We start from the raw sequence: 14,873 nt of genomic DNA, 5'->3' as shown, positions 1-14,873 counted from the left end.
AAAAATACATAAACACTAAAAAAGACTATATTTTGTTCTTGACAACAAACCCGGTCAAGCCTGAATACCATCAGCCCTGCATTATGCTCAGTTGATGCTTTTAACCAAGTAGACTTACAGACATGTTATTTAATGACCACTGCAGCCTGTGGACACCGACACATGACACTACACTCAGCTGATGCTTTTAACCAGAGAGACTTCATCACTTCATTATGACACATTATGACTTGGGGTGATGCCAGGATGGAGACAACAGCCTGGGTTTTGTTTTGCTTGTGAAGAGAACTAAAAATAAGTAGCTTAAATCTTCATACTTTAACTAAATTATGACACATTATTGCACTACCCTCAGCGGATCATGATGTGCAGATCAACTTCGTCATTTAGGCTGCCTGGTGGAGAGACATTACATTACATTACAAAGGGACGCCGGTGCATGTAGTGATTGTACATGACACTATACCGATCGTTAGTTGGAAAGTGGAAACCACCACGTAACATGGGTCACTCTATGGACCATGTTCAGAAGAAGTGTGCTCAACTCTCAACTCTCAGGTTGGTGCATTTGGCACAGAAAACCACATCCTCTACGAATGCAAATCGAATTGTGATCCATTTGAGTTGCATGCATGACAAACAGACACAGGTTTGGGCCCCAGGCCATCTGCAGCACCTGGGGACACAAACACCGCCATCATGGACCACTTGCCCGTCACAGCAGCGATGGCACAATCTCATTTTGGTTCACCATATCCGATGTGTGATTTAATCGTAATGTTTTGTTTTGGTAATGCAGTTTTGATCGAGTTACGTTACGTCATGAAAGAATGGAGACATTGGGTTAAGTTGATAAGATTAGGCAAACAATACAAAACCATTCGTCAGTCTGCTGAGGATGTGTGCGTCAATGTAATGCCGGGGGACAGGGAAAACGTATGAATTTAATTGCTGTGGCGCAGTATCAGATTCAGAAAAATATTCAAAGTACTCAGTGACTTGTTTGAGACCATGATGTTAATAGGGCACCCTTAATGGCATTTTCAAACCATCCCCTAACTCAGACAGTACTTTTTTGGTCATAACAGATACAGCATATTCTTCGTTTTTATAACGATTTGCAACAAACCCCCTATACAGTAGTTGCATTGGCATGAGTAGAAAGGTAGCAAAGAGGTATTTTGTTGCTACCAGTACGCACCTCTCCAGCTCCCTGGAAGACGAAGGTGTGGTCTGACACTTTGCCCTTGGTGACCTTCAGAGCTGCCAGGACTCCCGCCACTGCCACCGACGCCGTGCCTGCCAACGGTCAAAACAAGAAGAAATATGATACGATTCCCATTCAACCAGGTCACCCAAGTCAAGAATCCAGCTGTAAGACTTCTTTTCGGAGCTTGAAGCTTCTTGTGCCTTTTTTCAAACTAAAAGAGGAAGTCCTGTTTCCCAAAACAAAGCTCTTGATAGACTAAAGACACTGATGTGAAGGATATGAATTCTTTTAACAGTCTACAAAGTAGTTCCATGCTTATTAACAAGAGTTTTAATGGGCTACTACTGTATTTTCTGTCTCTGTAAATACAGAATGACATTCTCGGATTTTATTGTTTTCTCTCTGAGAGAACCAAATAGTTAGGGAAAGATATGGATATTTTGGGAAATCTGTGAACTAATTTCTTACCAATAGATTTTTTTACCATGTGTTCTTACAGGTGTCTGGACACACCTCACAATTTATCCACGGACACCCCATTTTTGGGCCCTTGGCACAGATGAACACAGATTTTCCATACAATGTTGACCCAAGAAACGACATGAAGAGGTTGTTTTTCACTTTTGGCAACACTTGCACAGCATTTCTGGACAAAATAAGCAATAAATGGCCTAAAATGTGTCCAAAATCATCACCACCCTTTCATTGTTTCCAATGTTATTGTGTGCTTTTTTTACCACCTCTTAATTTATCATGTACCGAATCAATTTGTTTATTGTATTGGGTATTAATCTGAAACAGAATTTCACTTAAGTAAGTTAATCTTTTGCATCAAACCTGAAAAGCCAAAATAGAGTAGGCCTATAAAGTGGACCTACACTGATGAAATTCTTAATTTGAACGAATGAAAAGCCGGTTAATTTTCAACACATTTTAGGCTGTTTTGTCCTGGAATTCAGTTTAAATGTGGTCAAATGTCAGAACCAACCACTCCATTTCATTTCTTGGGTCAGTATTGTATGGAAAAACATACTTATTTGTGTCTGCATGCCTTTTACCTCCAAACTTATTCCTCATTCTGACAGTTTTATCATTTTCCAGGTTCCAGTCTAGGGCATCAAAGGGTTAAAAATGTAAACTTTGGGGTATTATTTCAGCTTAATACCAATTAAATAATCAAATCCATACCTTATACTATATATTGTCAGTCATACTGTAAATGAGAAATAAAGAGCAAGTGGTGAAAACGGACGCAATAAAACGTGAAAATATGACTGAATTTCTACACTTTTATAGCCATTCTTGCAGTTTTTGACCAAAAGCGCAGTTTAAATGTGGTCAAATGTCCAAAACAACCACTCAGCTGTATTCAATGGGTCACTATTGTATGGACAAATGTGTTAATTTGTCTCTGTATATAGTTTACTTCAGAAGGTACGGCTCCCTCTGCAACCTTTTTCCGGGTTCCAGTCTAGGACATTAAAGGGTTAAAAATTGTAAACTTTGGGTTATTAATCCAGCTTAATACCAATAGAATAATCAAACCCAGACTATGTACAGTATAATGTCATACTGTAAATGAGAAATGAAGAGCAAGTGGTGATAACGGACACAACTTGGAAATATGATTAAAAAAATGATTATCTCTACACATTTAATTTTTTGCGGTTTTGACCAAAAACGGGGTTCAAATGTGGTCAAATGTCCAAAAATACCCCTCAATTGAATTCACTGGGTCAGTAATGTATGAAAAAATGTGTTCATTTGTCTCTGTATGTAGTTTACTTCAGAAGTTATGACCCATTATGCATCCCTTCCCCCCAATCTGCCGTGTTCCAATTTTTACATAGGCCTTCTGTGCACCCCAACTTTGACGGGGTGTCACGGAAATTCCCATTGGAATTGGCCGTGGATAAATTGTGAGGTGTGTCCAGACACCTGTAAGAACGCATGGTAAAAAAATCTGTTGGTAAGAAATTAGTTCACAGATTTCCCAAAATATCCATATCTTTCCCTAACTAAAAAGAGAGTTCATCCGTAGGTGTAGATAGGGTGTTCACCTTTGACCCAATGACTGGCATACATACATACATACAGTAGCATACCACCAATGGGTGCAATCACAATTACACGCTGAAGCAGGGCTATGCCGTTTGTGGGCGAATAATCAAAAAAATCTGACGAGTGCAGTCTCTTGCTTCCTTCGTTAATCTATGTTCGGCATGTTGCAACCTGTGCCACCCCACTGATGGCACATTATGGTATGTTAATGTTACAGAATATCCATGCAACATATTAATATTCTGCGGCCAAAAAAAAACACTGTGCTCCAATCCACGCCTAATGAAGTCATCAGGTTGCAATGGTTAAATCTCAGGGAAAGAAAGTATAAAGATCTGCGGAAGTGTACCTTGGATGTCATCGTTGAAGGTGCAGTATCGGTTCCTGTACTTGTTGAGCATTCTGAAGGCATTAGTGTTGGCGAAGTCCTCAAACTGAATAAGGCAATTCATGCCGTATCTGCACAACACCAACGGGAAGACAGATGGCTCGTTTTTAACATGTGTAGTCTGTTGAGGGGTGGGTGGGTGCATTAGAAGATGCACCTTAAAGACATGCACGGAAGGAATCCTCAAAGGGGTATATCCATTTGAGATTATACAAGAACCAAATATTCTTAAATCACACAATTACACAACTGCATTTATTGCATTCATTCTGTACCTGCAAATAATCATACAGACATACTCTTTGTAAATGACCGTTTTTTTAACCCCATCTGTAATGCTAGAGGAGGGTCAGTACAGGATAGGATTACATGTAGGGTCGCTTTCATCATTTATCCTTTTTCTCAGCAGACTATAATCCAGATTACCACATATTCCTCATCATCTGTTTCTAGTTGACTGCAAGTAGTTACCTCCTATATTGCATTTGAAAAATGCTGCGCTATTCAAGGAAGACCATATACAATCTAAGAGGAAGACACCTTATTAGCTCGGCAGGTAGGCCATCACTGGCTAGGTTGTATATTGTCTGTGTGCATGCTGTGAATGAATGTGTCAGAGAATTAATTGTAAATTCATGTGTGAGTGAGTGAGTGAGTGAGTGAGATTATTGCCAATGTCTTATTTAAATGTTTCAGTCAAACTGCACATTGGAGACTGGTCAAACACAATTTCAAACTTCTGTGGTAACCCTGTTACGTGGATTTTTGACAATAAAGTACTCTTGACTTCACTCTTGAGGTTGGATGGACAGCTAAGAACAACACAGAAGAGGTGGCAGAGCTAGGCTGAGAGGAGAACCGCCTACGGGAGAAACGGAGACACAGTGACCTCAAGTTGAAATGTGTCTGCATACAAGATCCCTCCCCTGAAGCCTTAAGATTTGATAACACCTTTCAGATAAGTAGAATTACACAGTCTCCCTGCGCTAGTAGGTCTATGTTATGAAATTAGGCTATGTTACAATGTCTTCCAGACTAATCTTTTTAGGACTATTATTACAGTGGGTGCGTGCGTGTGTGTGTGAGTCTGTGAGTGCAGTCTCACATGAACCCCAGACAATTGGCACCGTACGACAGCCTCAAGAGCTGGTGTGTAAATGTGGGAACGTGTACGTGTGTGTATTTGAAAGCACATCGAGTCAACTTGATATGGAGTTGTGATATTGTGCTATATAAATACATACAGTACTGTATTGCATTGCATTAGAGTGGTACTACTGGTCCATCCATTACCTCCTATATTGCATTAGACTGGCACTAGAGCATTTTTTCTACTCACTTGTCTGTGACAGCCTGCATGAACTCATCGATGAGGTCATCGTACTCCTTCCCTCGTACCCTCTTGTGCTTCAGCCCAATGTACAGAGGGTCGTCTAGAAGTTCCTAAGGGGAAAATGCATGACATTACAAACTCTACATCTTTCAAAATTGAATCACAAACCTAAAATGATCAAACAGCTCTATATTTTTTTTTACTGGCAACAACATGTTTACAGTGAGTGTTAAGTTGAGTCACTGGAGACATTGAGAATGGACTAGGTCCGAAACGTCTGTTGCTCCAGTTAACCTCTGACTTCTGTTGTAAATTTTCGGCTACAATATACATTTTTCACACAAGCCTCGTATGTGATTCCTTTTTTTCATTATCGACTGATTACTACTTTTTGTGAGTGGACGCACCAAGCAATACACGGGTCTAAAGTGCAGGCACAGACGCCGACCTTTGTTGATTTTTGTCATTTGCTCATTGTATTAATAAATAAAAAAAAGAGAGGGAAATAAAGACAGGAGTACGTTTCTCTCAAAACCTTGGTCATGTGACCATGCTTTCTGCTGCGCCATTTAAGGTGCACCTGCAAGCAATACGTGGGCATCCTGTGTCCTCTACTTCACCTCTTGTGTCCAAGTACGTTTGCCCTTTAGTTGCCAGTGTCTAGTGAAAGCAAGTTCAACATTCGCATGGTGTCCACCATGTTGGTTGCAATGTATTTAACCACTGCCAGAGAAATTACCACTGCCAACCAACCAAGTTGTTAACGGTCAATGATGCTGTTGGGAAACGGAGCACAGAATGGCCGTCTTGGTTTCCTGGCATTATGACATGCCCACATGTCCCAGTTGGAAATGGTTTCTTTTTTTATCCAGTCTGAGGGCTCATGGAGATCTGTCAAATAGAACCTGACTAAAAGTATTTAGCGAGGCCAGCTCTATGTTCCAACAGTCTTTTTTCCCTCTCAAAAATATATTTATTTACTGAAAGGTAAGGGTTAAGGACTGCTCTCGCCAATGCAAGGTTTGTCAGTTTCCTCGCAATAGACTTGAAATGGTGCACTGTGTAGGATGGTGGCCAGAGTAGGTACTGCAACTATGCTGCTCATCGAAACTGTGCTGCCTATTGCCAAATTTGATCTCATCATCAATATTTACTAAGTAATAAACTAATATTTACTAGTATGACCAAAGTATGGTAAGTTTTGCAGCTAAAAACGTCTACCGGTATGCATTTCTGGAAATTCAAAGTGGCGACATGGAGAAGATCCACCTTTCCATGTATGAAAAGTGCAATTTTCCCAGTCATAATGAATACTTAGAATTTGATGGTGGTGGTAAGTATTCTTGAAAAAGGTAACATTAGTGAACGGACCGCACAAACTCTGCAAAGAAATTGCTAAAAAATAAAATAAAATACGCAGTGCACCTTCAACACCGCGCTGTGGGGAAATGAGGTACAGTATGCCCCCATCTGAGCTGCCCGCCCACCCACCTGGTTGTCTGTGCCCACGTCCAGCAGCACTGGGAGGCACTGGTGGGGTTGCACGCCGCCGCACGCCGTGTAGAGCGCCAGCTTGCCCACAGGAATGCCCATGCCGTAGCTGCCCAGGTCTCCCAGGCCCAGGATACGCTCGCCATCTGTCACCACGATGGCCTGCAGGCACGTGGAAGAGGTGGGGACGGGGGTGGGGGAGGGTTATATACCATCACGCAATTAAAAACAGAACTCAGGAGACACATAATTACAGCATTACAGTTTGTCTTTTCTTAACTTTTTTTTACAATAATATACTGTATGTTCTTGTGTATTTATGGATGCTTCTGGACACCTTAATTTCCTTTTCGATGAATAAAGGTTACTCTACTCTAGAAACAAAGGAGCAGCAATGAAGTCAAACACACAACTCCAGTCAAAAGGTGGATTTGTCTGGACTAATTTATGCCAATGCATGCAATAGACATACTGCACATCTCCTGCCCTGAGTCATACAAGATGAATTTGGGCCTATTTTGTCTGGGAACATGTGCTACAAAAAAAGGTAATGACTTGCAAAACTATCACAGCAGACGACAGACACACATGCATGCACACAAGTCTTCTTTCAAGTTACTATATATAGTATATACAGTAACGAAAGATATATACTATAGTAATATACAGTATATACAGCTCCAGGCCTTTTTATTAGAATACCATGAAAAAGTTTATTTATTTCCATAATTCCATCAATAATGTTAAACTGTCATGGATTGTAGATTCATGGCCCAGTTTTTTAACTATTCCAATCATTATTTTTTTTCTTTTTATATACGTTGGCCTTCCAGCTCAAAAAACCCATGAATTGGGGAATTCGCATTATTAGAATATTGTTATAAAATCACATTTTTCTTCATCAAAATTCGGGTCACATTAAATCAGTTGAAATTTGGTACTTTCTACATAACATGCAATGGTCAATACTTGGTTAGGACATTCTTTGTCTTCATAATGGCCATGATGCGTTTAACATTGAAGTCAATGGCAAAAACAGTGCATGGGAGTTATGGAAGCCCAGATATCCTTGATGCTTTGCTGTCAGCTGTTCTTGTTTGTTGACCTGGTACCCCACACTTCCCTCTTCAATATACCCTGTAGATTTCCATGCCACGTTTTGGCGCTAACTCACCAGTTTAATTCTAAATAACCAGAAATGAAACCCCATTGAAAATGAATGGGGTTTAAATTCTGTTGAGTTAGAATTAAACTGGTGAGTTAACACCAAAACGTGGCATGGAAATCTTCGGGTATATTAATACATTTTTTTAATGTACAGTTTATACACCACGCAATGGCATTACCTTAATGTTCTCCTCTGGCCAGGAGTTTAGCACTGTAGCGATATGACCCTTGTCATGAATGGTGATGAAGAGCCCCCTAGTGGAAAAACAGAGAACAGCCGGAACGTGATGCATCACAAATAGTTTTCTGCGTGATGGTGATTCAGACGTAAACAAAATCAACTTTGTAGCCAGTAGGTGTACCACATAGACCAGTGGTTCTTAACCTTTTTATTTTAACGCACCCCCTTACCTGTGCCCACGACAAGCCGTGCACCCCCAACTGAAACTTCTACATGTGTATACGCACAAAAAAATTATTTAAGTGATAATTACAATGATTCTTGCTTGGGACATTAATCAATACCTTAATGACTTTACATGGGGACCAAAAATGTGTTTAATTTGGTTTGATTTGGCCTAATTATAATGTTCGCTAGCAGAATTTTGGTCAAAACCTCAACACAAACAAAATTCCGCGCACCCCCTGAAATCTCTGGCGCACCCCCAGGGGGTGCCCGCACCCCAGGTTAAGAACCACTGACATAGACCAACAACATACCACAAGGAGAACAGCGGGAGAACCTTCCTCGTTTGACATTTTTAGTGTGGGTGACATCAAGTTCATTATTTTCAGTAACTAAAAGCAAGATATTATAACGAAGGCATCTTAACATCTAATCAAAAAATAATTTTAAATCCTGTGGGTTGTGATACTGCAACTCAGTTGTGTGCCTGCATCATACACATTTACCTTTACCATACCCTTTAGTCATCCATCTAGATAAATGAGCACTTAATGAAAGTGATACATTATGAAAAGAGAGAGAAAGAAAAAGAGAGAGAGAAAAAAAACACACCCCAAAAACAAACAACTTAAAAGCAACTATTCAAAATATTTGCTTTTAAGTTGTGTTTGTTTTTGGGGTGCGATTCCCCACCCCCCCCCCTCCCTTTCTGTTGTGTCATACTTGTTAAATAATTTCCGACTGGTGGCACAGGCCACAGCCAATGGAAAAGTTAAAGTTTGAACAGCGTTTACACAACAACACTGTGTGACCAATGTTTAGCTGTTGTTTTGCATTGTTGTGCCAGTACCGATTAGCCAAGTGTTTAAGAGCCTTAGTGGCGTCAATGAAGTACAGGAGGTCCGAGCATGTACGAGATTAGGAATCCATGCCCAAAGTGTCCAAAACATTCACACACTCATTCGCAGTACATCTTAGTTTACTTTGAATAATAGAATAGAATATTTACTTTGTAGGCACACATGTTGCAGAGTATTGTTCTGTACAGTATAGTGCACTGTGGGAACTAGCTGAACATCTCAAGATTCCACAGCTGTCAGAATTAAGGAAGTAAATGTAGTTCAGAAAGGGAAAAGCCCTGCCACATTGTCCTTCCAACACAGGTGGCTTCCCTGAAGTAAGCTGCTCTACCAGTTTTGAGGCGTCATTATGATCAGCTGACACGGAGCAGGTTGTGTCAAAGTTGTGGCAGGGGTTTTGTTTTCAGTTTTACTTTCTAACGGCTTAGCAAGATTTAGCTGATGGTGGTGTTGAAAGCACAGAGAAAAAAAACCCATCAGAACAGAATTGAACAGAAACACGATGCACAAGTGAACCTATGGTAACTGATGTGGGGGGGATTCATTGTGCCATTCACTGAGACACATCCATTATGCGCTGAAAAAAAACATTGTCGCCCATTGGATAATTGGTCGACCATAACTATCAAACGGTAGCAAACATAACCTCGTGAAACACTTTGCAACAAACTCTTGGTTAAGACTGACCACACCATTTGCTCAATCAGATAACCGTAGCAAACCGTTGCAGTGGTTGAAAACTTCCCATATAGGGTTGCCACCTATATCTGTCTAAAAATATGGGCATTTTGACAATCCAATCCACCCTATGTCTTGAAAGTGACAGCAGTCTTCAAATACATTTCTCCCCCCTGGGACAGACCACTGAAAACCAGGACAATCAGGTAAAACTAGGACAGGTGGCAGCACTAGCTGTCTGCAGTATCCTGTGCATCTTCTTGCATGGGGAAGTAAGAAACACAGTTCTGTATGACCAGTGCATACACAGAAACTGCCCAAATGTATGGACGTGTGTGCTATATGGTTAATATATGTGACATGGTATATGTAATTTCTTTTGTATTCTGTCTTTAACTTAATGACCCACGGGATTAATATATGATACTCTACACTACTGGCAATAAAGCCGACTTTACTTGACTTGACTTGTGTGCGGCCCTCACCTGGGTCTCCTGAAGGCCAGGCCATACTGCTGGCAGGCCAGGCCCACGGTGGGGGTGTAAACAATAGGCATGAACTCCTCAATGTCTGACGTCAGCAGCCGGTAGAAGAGCTTCTCATTACGGTCCTGTAGTGTCATCAGCAAGATGTACCTGGAGACAAGGAGAAAACAGACAACGTATACTTTAGAGATAAAAAAAATGAATTGTCACAAATTAATAGAGAGATAACGCTGACAGTCAGAGCTTCTTGTTTACGGTGCTGTAGCAGAATCATTACGTTGCACCCCAGAAGATAGATAGATGGACAAATAATACTTTTGAAGCAGAATTGTCCAGAACTGAAAAGATGGAGAACACGGACAATCAGAGCTTCTTGTTAAGGTCCTGTAGCAACACAAGTAATATGCACCCAGAGAGGGTTCGCGGTGGATGGAAAGACAACATATACTTTTATAGCTTTTTTCCCTTTAAACAGAAGGGTGAGGAATTGAGGGACTGCTAAACAATACATTGTATTCCTTTGAACAGCCACTCTGTCCCATGTTCAAAATCCTAGCAAATACCGTTTAAACAGCAACACGGTGACAAGTCAGAATCTGAAACAGATGAGCCCTGTACTGGTCCATATTTTACACACCGTGCTAAATCAGCTGGAGAACTTAAAGCACAGCATGGAACAGACGCTGCCATGAATCTCCCTTGCATCTAGGACCTGCATCACCTTCATGGACTGCATATGGGCCACACACACAGGGAATGACCCCTACTCACACATAATGACAATCCTACAGACATGCCTTTAACTGCTCTTAAAGGGACACTGTGCAGGAAATGGTCAAAAAAGGAACTGCAACTATGCTGCTCATTGAAACTGGGCTGCCTATTGCCAAATTTGATCTTTACATCAAAGTTTACTACAGCAAGTAATAAACAAACATTTTCTAGTTTGGTCCAAGTACAGTCATTTTTGCAGCAAAAAATGGCTATTTTTGGAAATTCAAAATGGCGGACCATGGTGAAGATCCCCCTTTTCATCATTTTTTCCAGTCATAATGAATACTTAGAATTTGATGCTGGTGGCAGGTATTCATAACAAGGTAACATTAGTTAATGGGCAGCATGGGTTCTGGAAATAAACAACTAAAAATCTCACACAGTGTCCCTTTAACCTCCCCTACATCACAATAATACTATCTATAGTTTTCCTTCCCACGAATGCAGACTTCTACTTAGTTCTACAAGTTGATTTTATCAACACAGACAAAAGCAATAAGATATTGAATTACATGGAACAATAAAGAGATGGCAAAAGATACACGACCTAGAAAACAGATGTTGGGTAGCAGAAGTTGGGCATGAGCAAAATGTATTGCATATACAGGGTGTCCCAAAAATCTCTATAATAAAGGCATACTTTAAGATGATTTAAAGTTTGTCCAATTTTCAAAGTGTAATAGAATTTACAGACACAATCTAATTGTTTTGGCACCACCTATTCTCAAACTGACATCTCTTCTAGTCCACGCACTGCTGATAAAGTAATTTTTCTGCCATATGTGCTTACTTGTCGAGGTGGTTGGTGCGTTATGCATCTTGCAGCTATGGCACCTTTGCAACAGACATTTTTCTGCAATATGTGCTTACTTGTCGAGGGGGTTGGTGCACCTCTCGTAGATATGACACCTTTGTTATAGACATGTTTATGCTATATAAGATTACTTGTCGTGGGGTTGGTGCACTATGCATCTCGTAGATATGACACCTTTGTTATAGACATGTTTATGCTATATAGGATTACTTGTCGAATGGGTTAATGCGCGTGTCATAGATATGACCTTTGTTATATACATGTTTATGCCATATGCCCAATACTTGTCGAGGGGGTTCGTGCATCAAGTGTCTTGTCGATATGACACCTGTGCTGTAGACATTTTTCTGCCATATGCTGTGTGCTTACTTGTCAAGGGGGTTGCTGCGCGTCTCGTAGCTCCTCATGACGCGGAGCACCTGGACGTCCTGGGAGAGGAAGCAGGGGGGCAGCAGGCCGTGGATGCCCAGCTGCAGACGCTCCTCCATGGTGAACGCCATGCCCTGCAGGGGGCCCGCAATAGCATTACTTAGAAGCAGTTTACAACATGGATATTTTTGAAAATGCATTTGTTTGGACGCCCCAAAAATATCATTCCTGATACAATAAATCAGCTTTAGGAATTGCACTCGCAATACAAAACCTTGATGTTTACTGGACCTAATGGAGAAGGGAGGTGTATGTCGTCATGGTAGCCACCTTACCTACAGTATAAAGTGCTGGTGTAAGTAACGCCATGCCCAGCCAAGTGCCCACGACAGGCACGTGGGTGGGTGCCAGTCCAAACATTCATTCACATCTATATTTACATTGCATTGCAGTTGCATCCATTTCTCTACACAGCAGCTATTCAAACAAGAGACTTGCTACACAGTGCAAGAACATGTTTTTAAAAAATCAGTGAAAATGCTGCAGAGAAGACAAAAAAACAAAGCCAAATGGCAAAATAATTGAGACCTGATGTGGTAGTTTCCAACATGTGCTGCAATGAGTCAGCTAAACTTAACTCTCAAATGTTTGATTCACAATACAAAATCTTTATCTCTTTAGGGGACCTAGGCAAGGGGGCAGGTAGTTGTCAAGGTGCCCGTCTGATGAATTTGGACCACTTACAACGTGGTTCCTTTCTAAAAAAAAAAAAACCACCATCACTTTAGAGATCTGATGACGGCACCAGGGGTTCTGTTTCGGATCCTGGCCAGGTTCCCAAAGGCAGAGAGAGAGAGAGAGAGAGAGAGAGAGAGAGAGAGAGAGAGAGAGAGAGAGAGAGAGAGAGAGAGAGAGGAGAGAGAGAGAGAGAGAGAGAGAGAGAGAGAGAGAGAGAGAGAGAGAGAGAGAGAGCTGGGAGGGCAGGTCTGGGACAGATACCACATGTTGGTGCTATTTATTTCTGGCCAATAGAGTGTCCTCTCTAGCCATCCTCCCCTGTTAACTTCTATACAAACAACACCTACACTTGTTATTTCCATCCCTCACTCCCCTTTCTCCTCATCTCACTTCACTGGTGTGACATAAAATAGCATACACACAAAAAATGGTATGTATTATTCACAACTGCTATGCATCTGTGCAATCACAGTTTGATTCCACAAACGGACACACAGAACACACATACACACCCCAAAACAAAAGTTGCATACCAGCATTGCATTTACAAAAAGAAACGTTAAGAAAAAAAACATACAATTGTTATTTTGCACATTGTAGAGCGAGACATGCTTTATGTTTTCAGCACAATGCAATAAAGAGTCTGACTAGTGCGAGAGGAAATCCTGCTGAAGAAGAGAAACCTTTGCTCCTGACTACAGGACTGTTTGCATACACTGTGCATAAAAGGAAGAATCCTTTGTCATGTCCTACAGAGAATGAACTTCAACTTCAACTTCCTGAAAGTATGAAAAATCAGCACAACTCACACCATTTTGAAAACATGTTGCGTTTTGGATGTGGCACATGTGTGAAGCTACACTCTTCATCGTGCAATGTTCCTCAAACCTCCGCTGTCTTTTGTAAACATACAAGGGGCTCTGAACTAGCAGCTTCTTTCAAATGACACCGAGAAGCACAAAAGCGCAAAGACTAGGGATGGTGCGCTGGACTGAACATGCTGCTTCAAATCTCTTTATCCCAATGGACACCTTGCCAATTGGCCCCTGGACTTGTGAACGTGTGCAGCAGTAATTGAGGCACAAACTGACGGAGATGTCCAATTGTCACTTCCAAGAAGGTCCTCCGACTTCACCTCATATAACCTTTATGCCTTAATGCCCGTCTGCGTGTCGCATGCCAAGCACAGCTCTCCTATCTTCTCTACGCGAACTTTGATTTCGTTTTTATCACCCAATTGGTATCATAATTAAGTGATGCCAGACCGATCTGCAGGATTGATTGATAGGCATATTACCTTGTTGAGATGTGGGTTTCTGGTGACTTCATAGCCGCGCTTTTTGGTGCTGACGTTGCGGCTGTGTCCAGAATGGCAGACCCGCACCGTGCCCAGGAGGGTACTGTCAACACCGCGCGTGACAGGGTGACCTGGCGGGCTGGCGAACAACCGTAGGGCGCCCGTGGAGCGTCTGCACAGTGCCAAAACACTTTTGCCTGGGAAAGCGTTCATGTTTCCTGAAATGAGATGGATATTTGTAGGCCATGCAGATCGGAATTCATCACACCCCAAACAGAACAGAATACGTCTGCAGCTAGAACCCCTCTCAAGTTCTGCAAGTTCACCCACCAAAAACGTAAACAACAGAGGGCCTTAGCTAACACAGTTCGAGTTTTCCCCAGTAAATGTATTTAGCAGTTGGTCTTCGAGTTTTTGGCAGCTTTATGGGTGTGTGGACGGCGGGTAAGAGAACACCGTTTGCGTTTGCATTTGTGTAATCGATGGCACGTAATACATCAAACAAATATAGTAGTCATAACCTATTGATTTATTTCACCATGCAATAATGGTCCTGCTGGCTAGCAGTAACTGGTTAGCAAAACATGTAGCCTACCTGAGAATAACCAGGCACTGTCCTCACGCTCTTCAGCACAGAGTTAAGATGCGCACATAAAGCGGTTTAAATAGTAACTAACTGGTCCTCGCTCCCGTTCGTGGCAGTCTACTTTATCTCCTGGATGCTGCCGCTTTGAGTAGTTCTAGGTAGACACAGCTGATACAAGATTGTTTGACATTGAGACTTCCACTCACCTCCTTGCGG

The 14,873-nt window shown here is 41.5% G+C and overlaps 1 protein-coding gene across 1 annotated transcript in view; it reads right to left on the bottom strand.

The window, feature by feature from the left end:
* me3 (malic enzyme 3, NADP(+)-dependent, mitochondrial) overlaps positions 1 to 14,873 on the bottom strand; it is a 24,528-nt gene extending 9,655 nt beyond the window's left edge. Inside the window, exons 1-9 of the mRNA XM_063213978.1 lie at positions 14,667 to 14,873; positions 14,072 to 14,289; positions 12,037 to 12,170; positions 10,080 to 10,229; positions 7,830 to 7,905; positions 6,484 to 6,645; positions 4,999 to 5,102; positions 3,621 to 3,730; positions 1,202 to 1,299 (exon numbers count right to left, since the gene is read on the bottom strand). Of these exons, the coding sequence (XP_063070048.1) occupies positions 1,202 to 1,299; positions 3,621 to 3,730; positions 4,999 to 5,102; positions 6,484 to 6,645; positions 7,830 to 7,905; positions 10,080 to 10,229; positions 12,037 to 12,170; positions 14,072 to 14,284 (1,047 nt within the window). The 5' untranslated portion in view covers positions 14,285 to 14,289; positions 14,667 to 14,873. The remainder of the gene's footprint in view (positions 1 to 1,201; positions 1,300 to 3,620; positions 3,731 to 4,998; positions 5,103 to 6,483; positions 6,646 to 7,829; positions 7,906 to 10,079; positions 10,230 to 12,036; positions 12,171 to 14,071; positions 14,290 to 14,666) is intronic.

The sequence above is a fragment of the Engraulis encrasicolus genome, chromosome 13 (assembly GCF_034702125.1).
Source record: "Engraulis encrasicolus isolate BLACKSEA-1 chromosome 13, IST_EnEncr_1.0, whole genome shotgun sequence".
NCBI classification, from domain to species: Eukaryota; Metazoa; Chordata; class Actinopteri; order Clupeiformes; family Engraulidae; genus Engraulis; species Engraulis encrasicolus.
This window is presented reverse-complemented; position numbering and strand designations above follow the sequence as displayed.